Below are 14436 nucleotides of genomic sequence, written 5' to 3' on the forward strand. Positions count from 1 at the left end.
CCACATGATGGTAAGACAAAAAATTAATCTTAATTTCTAAAAGACAGCAAAATTGAGGCGTGAGATGAAGAACGTGAGGCATCTTTTAAAATTCCCAATCTGGTCTAATGAAAATGCTGGTTTACAATGAGGATGGGTTTTCTCTGGGGAGGAAGTCAGGATAGGGAGAGCAAACAAGGTCACAGCTTTTTCCTATCAGCATCCCTAAGCACAGGACACATGCTTGGTGACATGAAGAGGTCTCAGTCATGTCCCTAACTACTTAAACCTCTGCATGACCCAGTCTGCCTGGAATCAGACTCGCAGCGTGTCTGAGAAATATTAACAACCTTGGCAGAAAATTGGGGAGGGGGGGGAAGAAATCCCCACTCTTTCCACAATCAGTGGCTGATAAAACTAGATGAGATCACTCAGATATGCTCTTACTGACCTCTACGTGCAATGATTGCAGCTCAGATTTGTCCTGTGCTTTGGAGAGCCTAGATTCAAAGTATTCTGATGAAAAATCAAAGATGAAAGAGACAATCCTTTCTCCATGCCTGGATGGAGGCATTTTTATGGCTCTGCTGTCCACCCTGCTGGTTCCTGCTCAGAGGCCAGAGCAGCACCTGCCTTCCCAGAGTGACTCTCCAGCCCTTCAGGCTCCCAGAGCCACGGGCTGGAGCCCAGCTGGGGCAGAGGTGGGCACAGAGGGCCCCTGGCTCTGGGCAGCTCTGGCACAGCAGGGACTGGAACCATCAGGAGCAGGGATGGGATTTGAGGCTGCAGTGCCTCGGTGCAGGCGAGTACTCGTTGTTACTCCATGGGGCAAGACAGAAGTCACAGAGCAGGGAATAATGCAAAGATGTTTGGTTTTTCTTTTCCCAGCACTGTGTCACTGCAGGCCAGATGGAAACCTCCTGGGTTATTACACAGTATAAATTTGACAGGATTGTAAATCATAAAATTGTCCCAAATGACAGAGCTGCTGACAGCAGACATTATCATTCAGTTGCAACTGAACTCCTTTTTTTTTTTTCTTCTTGCCATCCCCTCCTTAAAACTCCATAAAGTAAAAAGGAGAAGCAGAAACTCCAAAAATACCTGAATGATGAACCAAAACCTGACATTTCATGTTTCCTGGGTTTGACTAAATGCAGCAATGCTGAAATAACTAGATACATAAAATCTCTTTTAAAAAGGCTTAGGAAATAAAACCAGAAAAGTGTATCCTCTAATATTCTATGTAATTTTAAAACATTATTCAGAATTGACTAGATAGAAAACACTGTGACTAATGGGAACTAGGGCATCACTTATGTGATATGAGCACTTGAGACATCCCATATACACACAAAGTCAAATATTAATAGTGTGGTATATCAACAGAAGCAATCTCTCTGTTTTGGGGACAGATGTAGGGATTTATTTTATTGTCTTTATTTACAGCAACAATCCTTTCATTGCTAATATCCTCAGCTCCTGACAAAACATGCCTAAGGGACAGCAGCTCTCTCTCCCCTTTCTGGAAACTTGGGCTGTGCTTTAACTGCAATTAGGAAGCTGCTTTGATTTTCCTTCCAAGTTCACTGCTCCTGACCCTGGCAGAGGTTCTTTAGTCACACAAGGCTGTTCCCCTGAAGATGGAAGAACATCACTCCCAATGAGTCTGTCTGGGTAGGAAGGGAACCTCGCAGGCAGGGCCCAAGGAAACCTCAGCACCCACATAAGGGCAGGGAACACACTCTATAAACAGTGTACTGTATGGCAGGCACTGTAAATATTGCAATTACATATCAGAAAGAGACAAATATTCAAAACTAAAGTTAACAAACACAGGCCAAAACAATCTGCGTTTAAATATAGTAAACACAGCAGGCCTGGTCTTCAAAGCAATTTTTTTTCCAGAAGTGATTAAGAAAAGAGATGACCCCTCTTTACCCTACTTAACAATGCAGCACCCATCAGCAGGAATTTTATGCCTCTGTGATGGTATTTATTGACAGCTGTCAAACATTTGGGTAAAAATATGGAAAGATACACTGGCAGGCACTAAGTAAGAAACATGGGGAGGGGACTCAGGTGATCAGTGGTGTGTTTATTTTGGTGCATAAAACATGTCAGGAAAATTATTTCCACATTTCTAAGAAAAGGTTACAAGCAATGAAAAACAAATGGAAAAGAAACCAAGCAATTTTTTTTTTTACAGTAACGTTGAACAAGGGAGGTAAAGGCAAAGTTGTTAATTCAACAGAAGCCAAGTATTTTGGAACAATCCTGGTTAGGAGGAACACAGGTTAAAACAGACTAATTTATCCTTTATTAATGGATACTGTTCTGTGAAACAATGTTTAAAATCTGAAATGTTCCTACAGTTCTTTTTCCTGCCATGTTGTGCAGACAGAGGAGAATAAACAAACTTGCTCTCTACTGAGAGCTGGAAAGTGTGACACAGCCCTGACCTTCCCTCCCACCATCTCCATCTGGGCACAGAAGGAAGAGCAGAATCAAAGGCCAACAAAAAGTAGGGTTCCCCAAGGAGCTCCTGTGCCTGCCCCTCCCAGAGCCCTCAGCAGCTCATGTGCACAACTGTCCTTGCAAAGGGGACGAGGACACTCCGGTGGTCTTTAGATGCCCAGGTCACTAAAATTTTCAGCCTGAGAGATTTGCCCCGTGCACGCAGATTTTAGCTGCAAAGCAGTGAGGGGCTGGTGGGGAATTAAATGTCAAAGCCATGGCCCTCAATCCACAGCTCCACACGGTCTTTAGCTCCACAGGTACTTCAGATGTAAGAACCCAAGCTCAGATTGATTTTGGAATTCAATCAACAGGCAGCAGGGAAGACAGGAGGTGCTCTTACACAAGAAAACGGATGCCAGACAGCACTGAATGCTGTGATCTGAGGGAGAATACAGCAACAGGCCAGCCAAGAATGCAAGCAGGTACTAATAATTGAGCTTTGACTTACTTATGCCAACTATAAGTTATTTTAAAAAAAAATTTAAAAATTAAATCCCTCCCAATTCAGTCTGTGAGAGCTGAAAGTCCAAACTAACCTCTAAACCATGGCAAAAAAATAAAACAAAATCTAAAATAATATGCAGTTTTGTTCCAGTCCCAAACACATTTTCATCTGAGATTTTTTCACATTGCAAAATTATTTCTTCTAAACACTTAGGAAACAGAACTCCAAAGAGAAAGGGTTCAATAACCATGCAGACAGTCTGACAGCATGAAGCTCTAAAAGAGCCACCTGAACCTTTTGCTCCCACTGCAGACTCACAGAGGCATTACTCATTTCATAAAAAAAAGTTAAAAACTCAAACAGCAGCAATAAATACTCCCAAAGATGGGGAAAAAACAGCACTCGAGCCAAAGTAATACATATAGTAGGAGACCATCCCCTCAGGAATGTCAGCCACTTACGGCTCCTGCTGTAGCACCACTCCCAGGTTCCCTGGGCTACATCTCTACAAATTACCAGGTCATTAAAGAACTCTGGAGGACTCCTGTGTGTCACTGATGGTGGAATTCCTGAAAAAAACAAGCCATGTCTTTTCAGGTTGTGAAAACACAACACGTTTTCCCCAGAGAGGGTAATCAGCAGGTCCAACAGAGCTGGACATGAAAACCTGGAGCCTACTGACCAAGAAAAGAACTTCACTGAATGACCTGTGAAAGACTGGCAACAAGAACATGTGACATGGTGACAGGCAGGAAAGCCATCATTTCCTAGCTTGCTCTCAAACTGAATCACCTTTTCACAGCTGAACAGGTCCTGCGATACTCATGGGACTAAAAACTTTAGCAATTAAGCAAAGTAGAACTCTGCCCTTTACGACTTTTTTTTCTGACTACATTTGCACACAAAGAATCATTATTCACATTTAAAATACAGAATAAAAAATACCCAATAAGCTACATATGGTGTGCAATAAAGAAAACTTTCACAGGGCGTGGAAAGCATAAAGTGCCACATGAGAGCTTGACTCTGCCTCCAGACCTCTGGGTCACCACTACACACAGCCCTCCACACACCAGGTAAGGTGCAAGCCAGGAGGAAACAGGACACACATTACTCCTGCAACATGCACATACCTTTCCCTAGTTTAAAACTGCTTTTATATTTCTAAGAATGCACAAGCTGAATTACAAATACATTTATCAACAGTGGGCTTTTGTCTCTCTTGATGTAAGTGCCACTAAAAAAGCCTCAGCTTTATCTGTTCTGATCAGGAGCAGAGGAAGTAACAGAGATGTCAGCTACAAAAACAAGGATTGAAAAAACAGTGAAGAGCAGTGTAAAGGTGAGGTAATCACTAGCTGGAGGGCATATTAAGAAGGAACAATAATTCTGGTAGGCAGAATGAACTTTGCAAAGAAAAGTGCTATGATCTTTTCTGATCAGATCATCCTCAACTCTTTGGTTAGAAAGTTCTCCAGGTATTTGTACTGCACTTATTGCTGTGGTATCAAATTATTTTTTGATGTCCAACCAGCCCATCAGATTAAGACTAAGCTTCAGGTAAAACTTTATTTATCTGCATGCAAACTGCTCTAATCCATGCTTGCCATTATTCCACTAAAGGACCAGATCACTGGTTTGAGCTTCTGATACTAAAATACTACTCCTTAGAGATCCTACCCCTCAGAAACAGAATGGGCAATTTTAAAATAGCATTGTTTATAAGAAAACAACTCACTTTTGTCCTGGGAACAGGTAAAGTGATTCTTCCATCCAAGGGGCCTGTACAGCCACAGCCAGGCTATCAGCCACGTTCTGCTGCACCAGTGCTCAATCCTTCAGCACAACTCCATTATCCCCAGAAGCCACAAGACTGGCTGGATCCTTGCAGGAATTGCTTTCCCTGGACCAGGTTCTTGGACTTTACAACTTTCTAAGGGGAGGGAAATCACAGAAAAATGGATATCTGCAGATGATGAACCCTCTGGTGTTAACAGGGCAAATAAACTTTACATAACCTGGATTTTGCCAGGTCTTCTTCCCCATTGTTCTTGGTCCCATCTCAAAACACAGAACAAAGGAAATGTTATCTTGGGTATGTGGAGTCAGAGTGCTGGGTTTTGCAGGGATATCAGATGGGCCTTTGGCCAAACTGTATATGGAAGTGAGCACTTCTGGCATTTGCTGCTAATTGGGCACCAAAAAGCAAAGTCTGAATGAATTTTGCAGCATGTGTCTGCATCACTGGGAGAGAGCAGACAGCTCCTGTGGCTCTCCAGCTGGCACACCATGCAGCCTTAATTTCATTCAAGTCAAATAGCTATAATTGCTTTTTATCCAGATGCTTTTCTGATTCAGGTACTACACTGCAACATGAGAGAATCGAAGATTTATGAAGAGGCAGCCTGACTGGAAATGGAGATGGGTATTTGCTGTATCCACACCTACAGCTGTGGGTTCAGAGATGGAAAGAGGCTCTTATGCCATGGCTGAGATGGATGCAATGAGCATTAAGTCATTTTATACTGTATTATAGAAGAAACCAGTTTGTAGTTATGGACAAGTCTTTGATGCTTGCTTTTCAATCCTAGTGAGTAAATTTTAACTAATGTAATTATAAACACTTTAATCCAGAGGGAGATTTAAAAAAAAAAAATCAAACAAAAAACCCCAAAGATTAATTTGATTGAAGCACTGCATTTAATCCACTGATGACAAAATGTTCAAAAATAATTCTTCCACTTTACATATAACAAATAATGAGTCAAAATAAAATAAAACAAAATAAAATAAAATAAAACCGACAAAAAAATCCCTCAACATTGTGGCCATATACCAACTCCTGGCTATTCAAGGCTCAGACATTAAATTGACATCCTGGCTTTAAACCACCTCAGAATGATCAGAACCCATGTTAAGCTTCTTCCAAACAGAGAATACGAGTGAGATACCCACTTTTAAACACTGTGTCCCTCATCCCCAGCATACAAAGAGCAGGATATATTTACATTATCCTAAAGGAATTGCAACTTCTTCAAGTATTTTTCAGTTTAATTAATAAAAGAGACACTGAATATGGATTTCAGGGAATTTAAACTCAAGCAGGGTCTAAAATCTGGTCTTTGAGCTGGAAAAAAAATTAGTAGCATGTGACACTTAAATTATTGAAAAATCCTTAAACAATCCTTAAACAATCCTTAAACAGAGCAACATTTTTCTATCCAGTGCTTTACACAGCATAAGAAGAGTATTCTTAGGGTGATGAATCAATTTATATTCAATGGCCAGTTTCCAGGAGTATCCACTGGTGCCACTATTCCACCTGCAACAACCTTGCACAGCCACACGGAATTGAGACTTCAATTGTTTAAAGAGGAAGAATTGATTTTGATTTTAACCAAAACAATTATGAAACCTAAAGCTTACATGTAGATTTTTGTAGTGACCATTACTAGTAAACTGCACAAAGAATAATTATCAGTACTTCCAAAACTGACACCACAGTAATCCTGCTGCTTGATGCATCAAGCAGGGACAAAACACAAATAGCAAAATCTCAACAAAAGTCTATTAAGCTTTACTTGGTTATTATTAATAGGTAACACAATAAGCTAGTTTAAACAGTTTTCCCCAGAGGATGCCCCTGTGGCTGTTCATTAGCAAAATGACTTGTAACATGATGGGAAGTTCAGAACAATCACAATGGCATAAATCAAAGCTGCAGTTTGTCAGCAGGGCACTGTATTTTGGAGCTGGTAGAGATTCCTGTGAATTTGCAGGGCTGCACACATAAGCAGTTCTCCAAGGAAAAAAACATTAAGACTGGCTTTTCATCAGTCCCTAACAATAAAATGAACACATCAGACCAAAATAGTTTCTTTAAAAGTAGGTCAAAAATACCCATTCCTGATCACTCCTGCATTGGTTTCCTGGCAGATTCATCTACCCGCGTGGATATACGGAACGCGTATCCTGGAGACAGTGAGGCAGAGGAGGAAAACCAAATACATCAATGAGGTAGCTTAGACTGGGTAACTGCAGTTAAAAGTTTTATTGAACAAAAAGAAGGTAAAATGTGGTAGTCCAGGTTCACTGAGCAAAAGCAGCTCTCTCACTGAAGCTGCACTTTGTGCTAAATAACCTTATTAACTGAGACTATACAGAGGACACATTATGCAAGTTATCTCAACAGCAAAGGAGAGAAGGTAGATTCAATTTGATCGATGGAACCATTTGGTCAAATCCAGTGGCTTAAGTTACTGTTTCTAGCCCTTAACTACCCATACTCAGTACAGCCATAGCACAGAACACACAACTGCACTGAATTCCCATTTGTTAATAGTGTGTGCTCCCATGCAAGCGGAAGCCAATTCCTGAAAAAAAAACCCAAATTAAAAACCACAATATGTTTAGGATGTTTTGTTTGAAGCATCATTGAACTGACTCAGCAAAAACACTCGATATATGTTATAAAAAACTCCCGGCCTCTACAAGGTCCGCCCCTGTACAGTGCTAATATTTTAAAATTATTTTATTTCTTCCCTCTGCCTAAGAAACTTCATATGCTCTGAAAGCACCCACAAAGTCAGGTGGGTAAACAGATATGTCAAAAATACTCTGTGTAAAGAGGGAGGTAGCTCAGGCCCCTTGGCAACCTTCAGAGAGTTCACATTGATGTGGTCTACCTACCCCTGTGATCTGCAGTCAAAAATGAAAGGAAAAAGGATTTCAACATGAAATTCAGTGACACGTTCAATACAAATTTGACTCACTGGGCTCCCAAATGTAAGCTATAAGGTACCTCACACCCAACATACAACATTAACAACGTACCTAGTTCATACATTTTATAGACAATACCCTCTCATTTGTTAAACATTTGGCTCAGGCGAGTACATCTTTTTTTGTTAACCACTTGAGAGACATTCTAGGCCAAACAAACAGCACAAATAATGCCAAAGTCTTTTTTTTTTTCCCAGTAATTGTATGAAATGCTGTAGGCTAAGCCTAACAGAAACTACTGAAGAAAAATGACAGAGCCCATGATGCAGTGCAGAGGTGTTACTACAGCATGGTGAGCCAAGGGATGGCTCTAAGGTGCTGAAAGAGGAGACTCTCTAGACGGTGACCCTGTATTGTCCTCCGGAGGGAAAACAGTGAGAGTGCAGGCTCGAATGCCACCAAGGGATTCTGGAAGGTCAAACACTTTATGCCACTCATCTTTTTCTGGATCATACTTCTGAACTATTTCCACCATACACCGGTTATTCCAGGAATATCCTCCAACAACATAGATTTTATTTTCAAAGACAGCAACCCCAACATCACTTTGGCCACGTAACATGGCGGCAATTGGAGTCCACTGGTCTAGAGTTGGTGAGTAATATTCACAGCTTAGAACATCATCATAATCACTTGTTCCTCTAAAGTGATTTCCACCAATAACATACAGCTTGTCTCCTACAGTACACATGCAGTGCAGACCTCTGACTGTCGTCATTGGAGCTTTCTGAGTCCATTTGTCTGTGTCAGGGTCAAAGCACATGAGTTCCTTTTGGAAAGTATCATGGGTGATTCCCCCTAAAGAAACAAGACACATGTTAGAGTAGTGCCCACCCTAATAAGCATTAAATAACAAAAAATACATTTTACTGAAAGAATTCAATCTTCCTTAAAACTTCTTCACTCTAGCTTAGATTACTGTCACAGAAGTACTCCATTTCAAATGACATTTGTTCCTTTAAATGGGAATATGGACACAAGCCACGTCTCACACTGCACCTCATTAACCAATTGATACTGGCAGATTAAAAGAACAAAAACTGTTACTTATGCTTCTATTTTGTAAAGATATTTCTTTGCTTGTATTCAGTTTGCTAGTTATGTTTCTCACCATCAGGAATCCATTTCCCTTTCAAATTTTGATACTATGTCACTGTGTTTTAAGTATTACATAGTAGAATTTTCATCAAAAATATTTTTTCATCAACTTCAAGTGAATAGAGAGAGGACACACATTTCAAATATTTTTCAGTTAATAGTTACGTATGGTTCCCTCTACATTTACCTTCTCATAGCTCTCTGCAAAAGCATTTGGAGAGGCTTCAAGACAAAAGGAAAAGAAAAATCTGTGGGATCTACATGAAAAAAACACAGCAGATAGCATATGCATGTGCCACCTGCAGTAAAACAAACAAAATGGGCAAAACACAACTGCCAGCAGCACAGCAATTAGGAGCTCAGTGGACTTGCTCACAGAAAAATAAGCACCTGTACCTGACAGTAAATTCTAAAGCAAATCCCTCCTAGCCTACTGGCACAAGAGCCCCTAAATGAAGCTGCTCCAGCACATCTCTTCACCAGTTCTTGTCAGCTGAGCAACCTTGTCCCACCTCCTACCCTGAATTTTAGCATAGCTCTTAAGAGGACATCCTTTAAAATTTCAGTAGGAGAATATAGGCCTGTGATCCTTGCAATGATCACTGACAGACTGAATCTTCTTTTAAAATTAAGCTAATAGAAGTTTTCCAGACAACCCATTTGGAAAATGCAATGAAATTGCAACCTCAGTGACACACAGAGGATGAGCATATTCCAAATAAAAAAACAGTGAAAGTACAGATATCACTTATATGCTATGATTAACATGAGAACTTGGCTCTTTCCATTACCTCAATGAAGGCAAATGTGGTTTAAAGTAATAAAATTTCCAATGCATTCCAAAGTTTATAGGAAGGGTGTGTTTAATTGCTATATTATATCATAATGCATGTTATAATTATTTAATACTCTTATACACAATTATAATTATGTATTATAACAATATTATGTTTAATTATATTGCTCTATAAATTTTTATATGTGCTACAGAAAACTTTATTCTGATTGGTAAAGTGAGTAACTGCTTTGGAATTTAGAGCTGTTCAATTACTAAGCATAATGTTATCTGCAATAATTTTGTCAGAGCCTGCACTGTATGTGCTGTTTGACTGACTTCATATGAAACTGCATCACTACTGATAGCATGGCAATCCTAGTGCAACCACAGCCTAATTTGCACTGTGTGCTGCTGAAACAGAAAAAGTTAGGCAAGGAATTGTTTCACAGAGATGATCTCACAGGCAGCATTTACCTGAAATATACATTAACCCCCCATACACGGTTCCAGCGTGGCCATAGTGGGGCTCGTTCATTTTTGCCACGTAGCTCCACTCGTTCATTCTGGGGTTGTAGCATTCCACAGTGGCTGAGGGAGACAAACGAGAGCACAGAGCTGTTGAAAGCAGTTTGGTGCTGAGTCGAGTGCAGAGGCAGAGACATCCACAGAGGAAGTGCCAACAAGTGACTCTGTTCAGCTGAGGGAGTCTCAAGGGAATTACTGAGCACTCCCACAGAATCACAGAACACAAGGGGTTGGAAAGGGCCTCTGGAAATCATCTAGTCCATCTCATCCAACTCCTCTGCTAAAGCAGGGCCACCAAGAATAGGTTGCATAGGATTGTACTATCAGCAAACTCGCTCAGAGAACACTCTCTCCCTTGCTAATTTTCTATTGTATTGCAGTGTTTTATTAAGGATTTGCACAGCAACATACAGCAAAGAATATGCATGTCACTACATCCATTTACAATAGCCAAGCTTGAAAAAAAAAAAAAAAAGGATGAAGCATCCCTGAATCTGGCAAGGAGATAAACAGTGCCTGTGTTGATGTACAACTGCATTTGTGCAGTTTTCTCTGAGTTGGAATGCTAAAATGATCAAGGGTTTTATCAGATCAGAAATCACAGAGCACAGTACCCAGCCCCCAGGAGTCAGTGCAGAATGGATTCCTGAGGAATGCACGATGGGAGAGATGCAGGCTGCAGGAAAAGGGCTGCAACAATCACAGGGAACACAAACAGAAGGCAGATTCAGTAATGGAGCAAGCTCTAGGTTTGGCAGCTTGAATACTACAGTACGAGCAGAGAGGCACAAGAGACTCAAAAAACCCATAATATAGTGACATTATGATGCACAGAGAAATTGTCAATAATTAAGTTATCTTAAAGACAAATTAAATCTCATTTTAAGTAATTCAAGATTGTTTAATCTTTGTTGGATATTTATGAACTATACATAGAAAAATTGAATCTGTCTTTAGAAGTGGCATTTTACTTGCTCTAGAACAAGATTTTTATTGAATCAAGGACAGAAAATCTGAGTCAGCTCTATGGAATCAGTGATGGTGACTAAACAGTGCAGGATTATACATCAACCAAGAGAGAAAATACCCTTAGAATCTGATAAACTTGTCATTATAAAGGCAGAATGTAGTTAGTTTTAGTTTAAGCCTAATTACAGAATTATAGGGTAGACCAGTAAAGAACATCAGTCAGTAACACAGACTGAATATAAGGCATCTCACCCTAACTCCAAAGCTGTTTTTAAAAGACCTTCTGACTCATTTTAGAAGAGTATAGCTATGGTCTCAGACTACCAAAAAAAAAAATCCCTAGTCATGAAAGAATTAGTATTGAGCACACCAGAGTGACCTTCTGAATTCTCTTTTAGTTGCTGCATAACCTCCTTATTCTTGCAAAATGGGATGATAATACATAATTCCATGCAATTAGTGTCTCAAGTACTGAAAAACATGCACTGAAAATAGAAGCTTCCAGTTCCAATGTCAGAAATACTGTTTGACAGTTCAGCATCATCTAAGGCTAGAAGCGAAAAATAAAAAAATCTGTTTTGCACATAAGAATTGTTAAATTGTTACAGCACACTGGATTTGCTTCAGCTTTTCCTCACCCAGGAGCGGAACTTTAAATTTGTGAAATGCAGAAAAGTGCCAGTCCAAAACATTAAGTTCATGATACAAGGCAAAACACACTAAATTTCTGGTTTTTTTTCTCAACAAATTATATATGTTGATTTGCATGTATAAAATTATTAATTTCATATTCTTGAAACTGTTTCAAAATAGTAATGAAATCTTGGAATGCATCTGGTTCTGTGCAAGCGGCTCGCACAAGGACTCCCAGTTCTACCAGGGATGTGCAAGACAGACAAAAAATAACAAACCAATACAAGTAACTGAAGTCAGGTGTGTCTCCAGTACTAGTGATGTACCAAATTTTTGATTTTAAAAACCTGCCCAATATATGGGCAAGTTCCCAAGTTTACTCTAAGAGATCTGCCTTGATTGTGGGTTTTCTTAATAAAGACAGAAATCTCCTTTTTTAAAACATTGTATTATTTTCCATGCTGCAAGCTTTCTGAATCCCATCACAGACTTAGCCACAATTCCAATGAATGCTGGAGACACTCTCTTGCCCAAAGAAAGGTATAGGGACAAAGAACTGATTCCACAAATGACACCATTAGCAAGAGAAGACAAAACATGCAGAATTGGTACCCATTTCCACCATCACTATCACCATGTTGTAAGGGCATTATTTATCTGAGAAAGGATGGTGCTGAGCCCAAGACCTGTCACTCTCTGATGTGGCTTCAAAACTGTCTCCAACATTCCTTGTACAGTCAGAGTATTGCCTGACACTATTCCAGACAAACTATTCCAACCCAAATCTCACATCACATCTCACATCTCATGACTAGATGTGCTCTAAAACAAAGCTAATCACTTTCCAGGTGAAAAACCCTACTTTTCTGTTAGATTGATTTGTATACTTGTTTCCCTGTTAGCTTGTAAGGTCATTCAACCACTCTCTTTTAGCAAGATATTCCTCTGCACTGAAAAGAAAAAAAGTATTCAAAATTCTAGCTATTAAAGGTGGCCATAGTTTGAGAGACATCTCCAGACAGAGCAGAGTTCACAAAACACTCTAAAACTGCTACTTTAATGCACCTAAGTGAGAGTGATGGATTCATTTTTCTGACATCATGAATGATTCAGACCAGGCTTTATTTATGTTTAACAGTAAAACTTCTGACATGTTCATTACCATAATCCAGGGAAGACAGGCCTCATTTTAATAGAATTAAGCAATCTCAAAAGGACAAAAATTTTTGGCAGTCCCAAGGGATGTTCAGCCTGCACTTATTTTATAGTTCCATCTGTGGTGCTATTTAAGGCGTATACAGATATTTAACACTTCTCCATCAGTAGCTTCTAAAGTTCTTGAGGTCTGTTACAGCAGCACTTAGCAACTCTGTCCCAAAACCCAGGCTCTTAGTTTTGTTATACTAGTTCTATGTTACAGCTTATTCATGTACAACTCTAAGCTGACTTGGTTAAATAGTCCTGACTAATTTTGTCCTAGCATAGCAAGGAGCCACTCCAAAATAAGCCTCGGCACAAAAGGTCCTCTAGCTCACACTCTGGTCTGATGGTCACAATACTACTGACAGTAAACAGCCCAACTGGATACTGGTGCATATCCATCAACAACATTTTAAATATATTATCTTTATATAAATATATATGTACACATACACACACACTCACAGGGGAAGTTTTTACATAAACAAGAAGGGTTCCACACTACAGAGGGCATCTGGAAAATAAATATCTTCCAACTTGATGGTCAGAGGGTCAAAAGAACAGGTAACTGGCCTGGCAGTTTTCTCTTTCTGCTTTATTGCAGCGTGTTGAATGAATCTGTGCTTTAGTCACAACCCAACATCCCTTAAAGTACTTAGGAAAAGCCCATATATAAAAACCCCAAACTCTACTCAAGCCTATCAACAGCAGAGCCTGAAGTATCTGGAAAATATCTAAATGCACAAGTTTTCTAGTATTTACACAGCTTCTGCCATAATCAAGCACCACAACTGAACTCTTACAATGAGTTACAAAAATTTACTTGTCAGAAGAGAAAACAGCCTCTAGTGTTCAGCTGGAATCTGCCAGTGTGCTGTGCTTCACAACTATCATTGTGAGCCACATCTGCTTCTCCCTTTGTCTCTTTTCCCAAAAAGTCTTGCTTTTTGCACACTGCCCTCCCCAGGCTGGGCTCCTCCCGTGCCCAAGGGCTGCTCTCCTGCCTTCTGGGAATACCCCTGGCAGGTGCCTGCCTTGACACCTACAGGGAACTAACAGAATTATCTACAGTCCTCCCAGGAGCGGTGCTTAATTCTGCACACCCCTAAGCTGCCACAGGGTTGAAAAATCTAAATTATAATATTCATATTATAAAATTCATAACATTTAAAGGATACATTTACCACATTCCAACACATGTACCACATACATGGAAATTCACTCATCCTGTCCAGTGAAGCAAACTTTTCTCAGTGGCACGCACTGGTAAAACAGCAGCTCATTATTACATTAAAGCAAGCATTACAAATGTAGAAAGTGGCATTTACAAAGTTCTCAGAAGAAGAATCATCTGAAAACTGTTTTGAGAAGGCAAAAGCCTCAAAAAGTATAATTTTTATTCCCATGAATGTCAGGGGAAAAAAATTGTTTTAGTAACTTTAATTCTTTGATCTGTTTCCATAAGAGCCATTTTCCAGAAAGCTCAGTTCAGGTTTTGGGAATTTTT

The 14436-nt window shown here is 39.8% G+C and overlaps 1 protein-coding gene across 6 annotated transcripts in view; it reads right to left on the reverse strand.

Annotated features, from left to right (window-relative positions):
* Positions 1 to 2057: 2057 nt before the first annotated feature.
* KLHL13 (kelch like family member 13) overlaps positions 2058 to 14436 on the reverse strand; it is a 79861-nt gene continuing 67482 nt past the window's right edge. For all 6 annotated transcript variants that reach the window (XM_077786511.1, XM_021548457.3, XM_021548455.3 and 3 more), the window contains 2 exons: positions 10077 to 10190; positions 2058 to 8524 (listed from right to left, as the gene is read on the reverse strand). In XM_077786511.1, the coding sequence (XP_077642637.1) occupies positions 8037 to 8524; positions 10077 to 10190 (602 nt within the window). In that variant the 3' untranslated portion in view covers positions 2058 to 8036. The remainder of the gene's footprint in view (positions 8525 to 10076; positions 10191 to 14436) is intronic.

This window comes from Lonchura striata, chromosome 14 (genome assembly GCF_046129695.1).
Source record: "Lonchura striata isolate bLonStr1 chromosome 14, bLonStr1.mat, whole genome shotgun sequence".
NCBI lineage: Eukaryota > Metazoa > Chordata > Aves > Passeriformes > Estrildidae > Lonchura > Lonchura striata.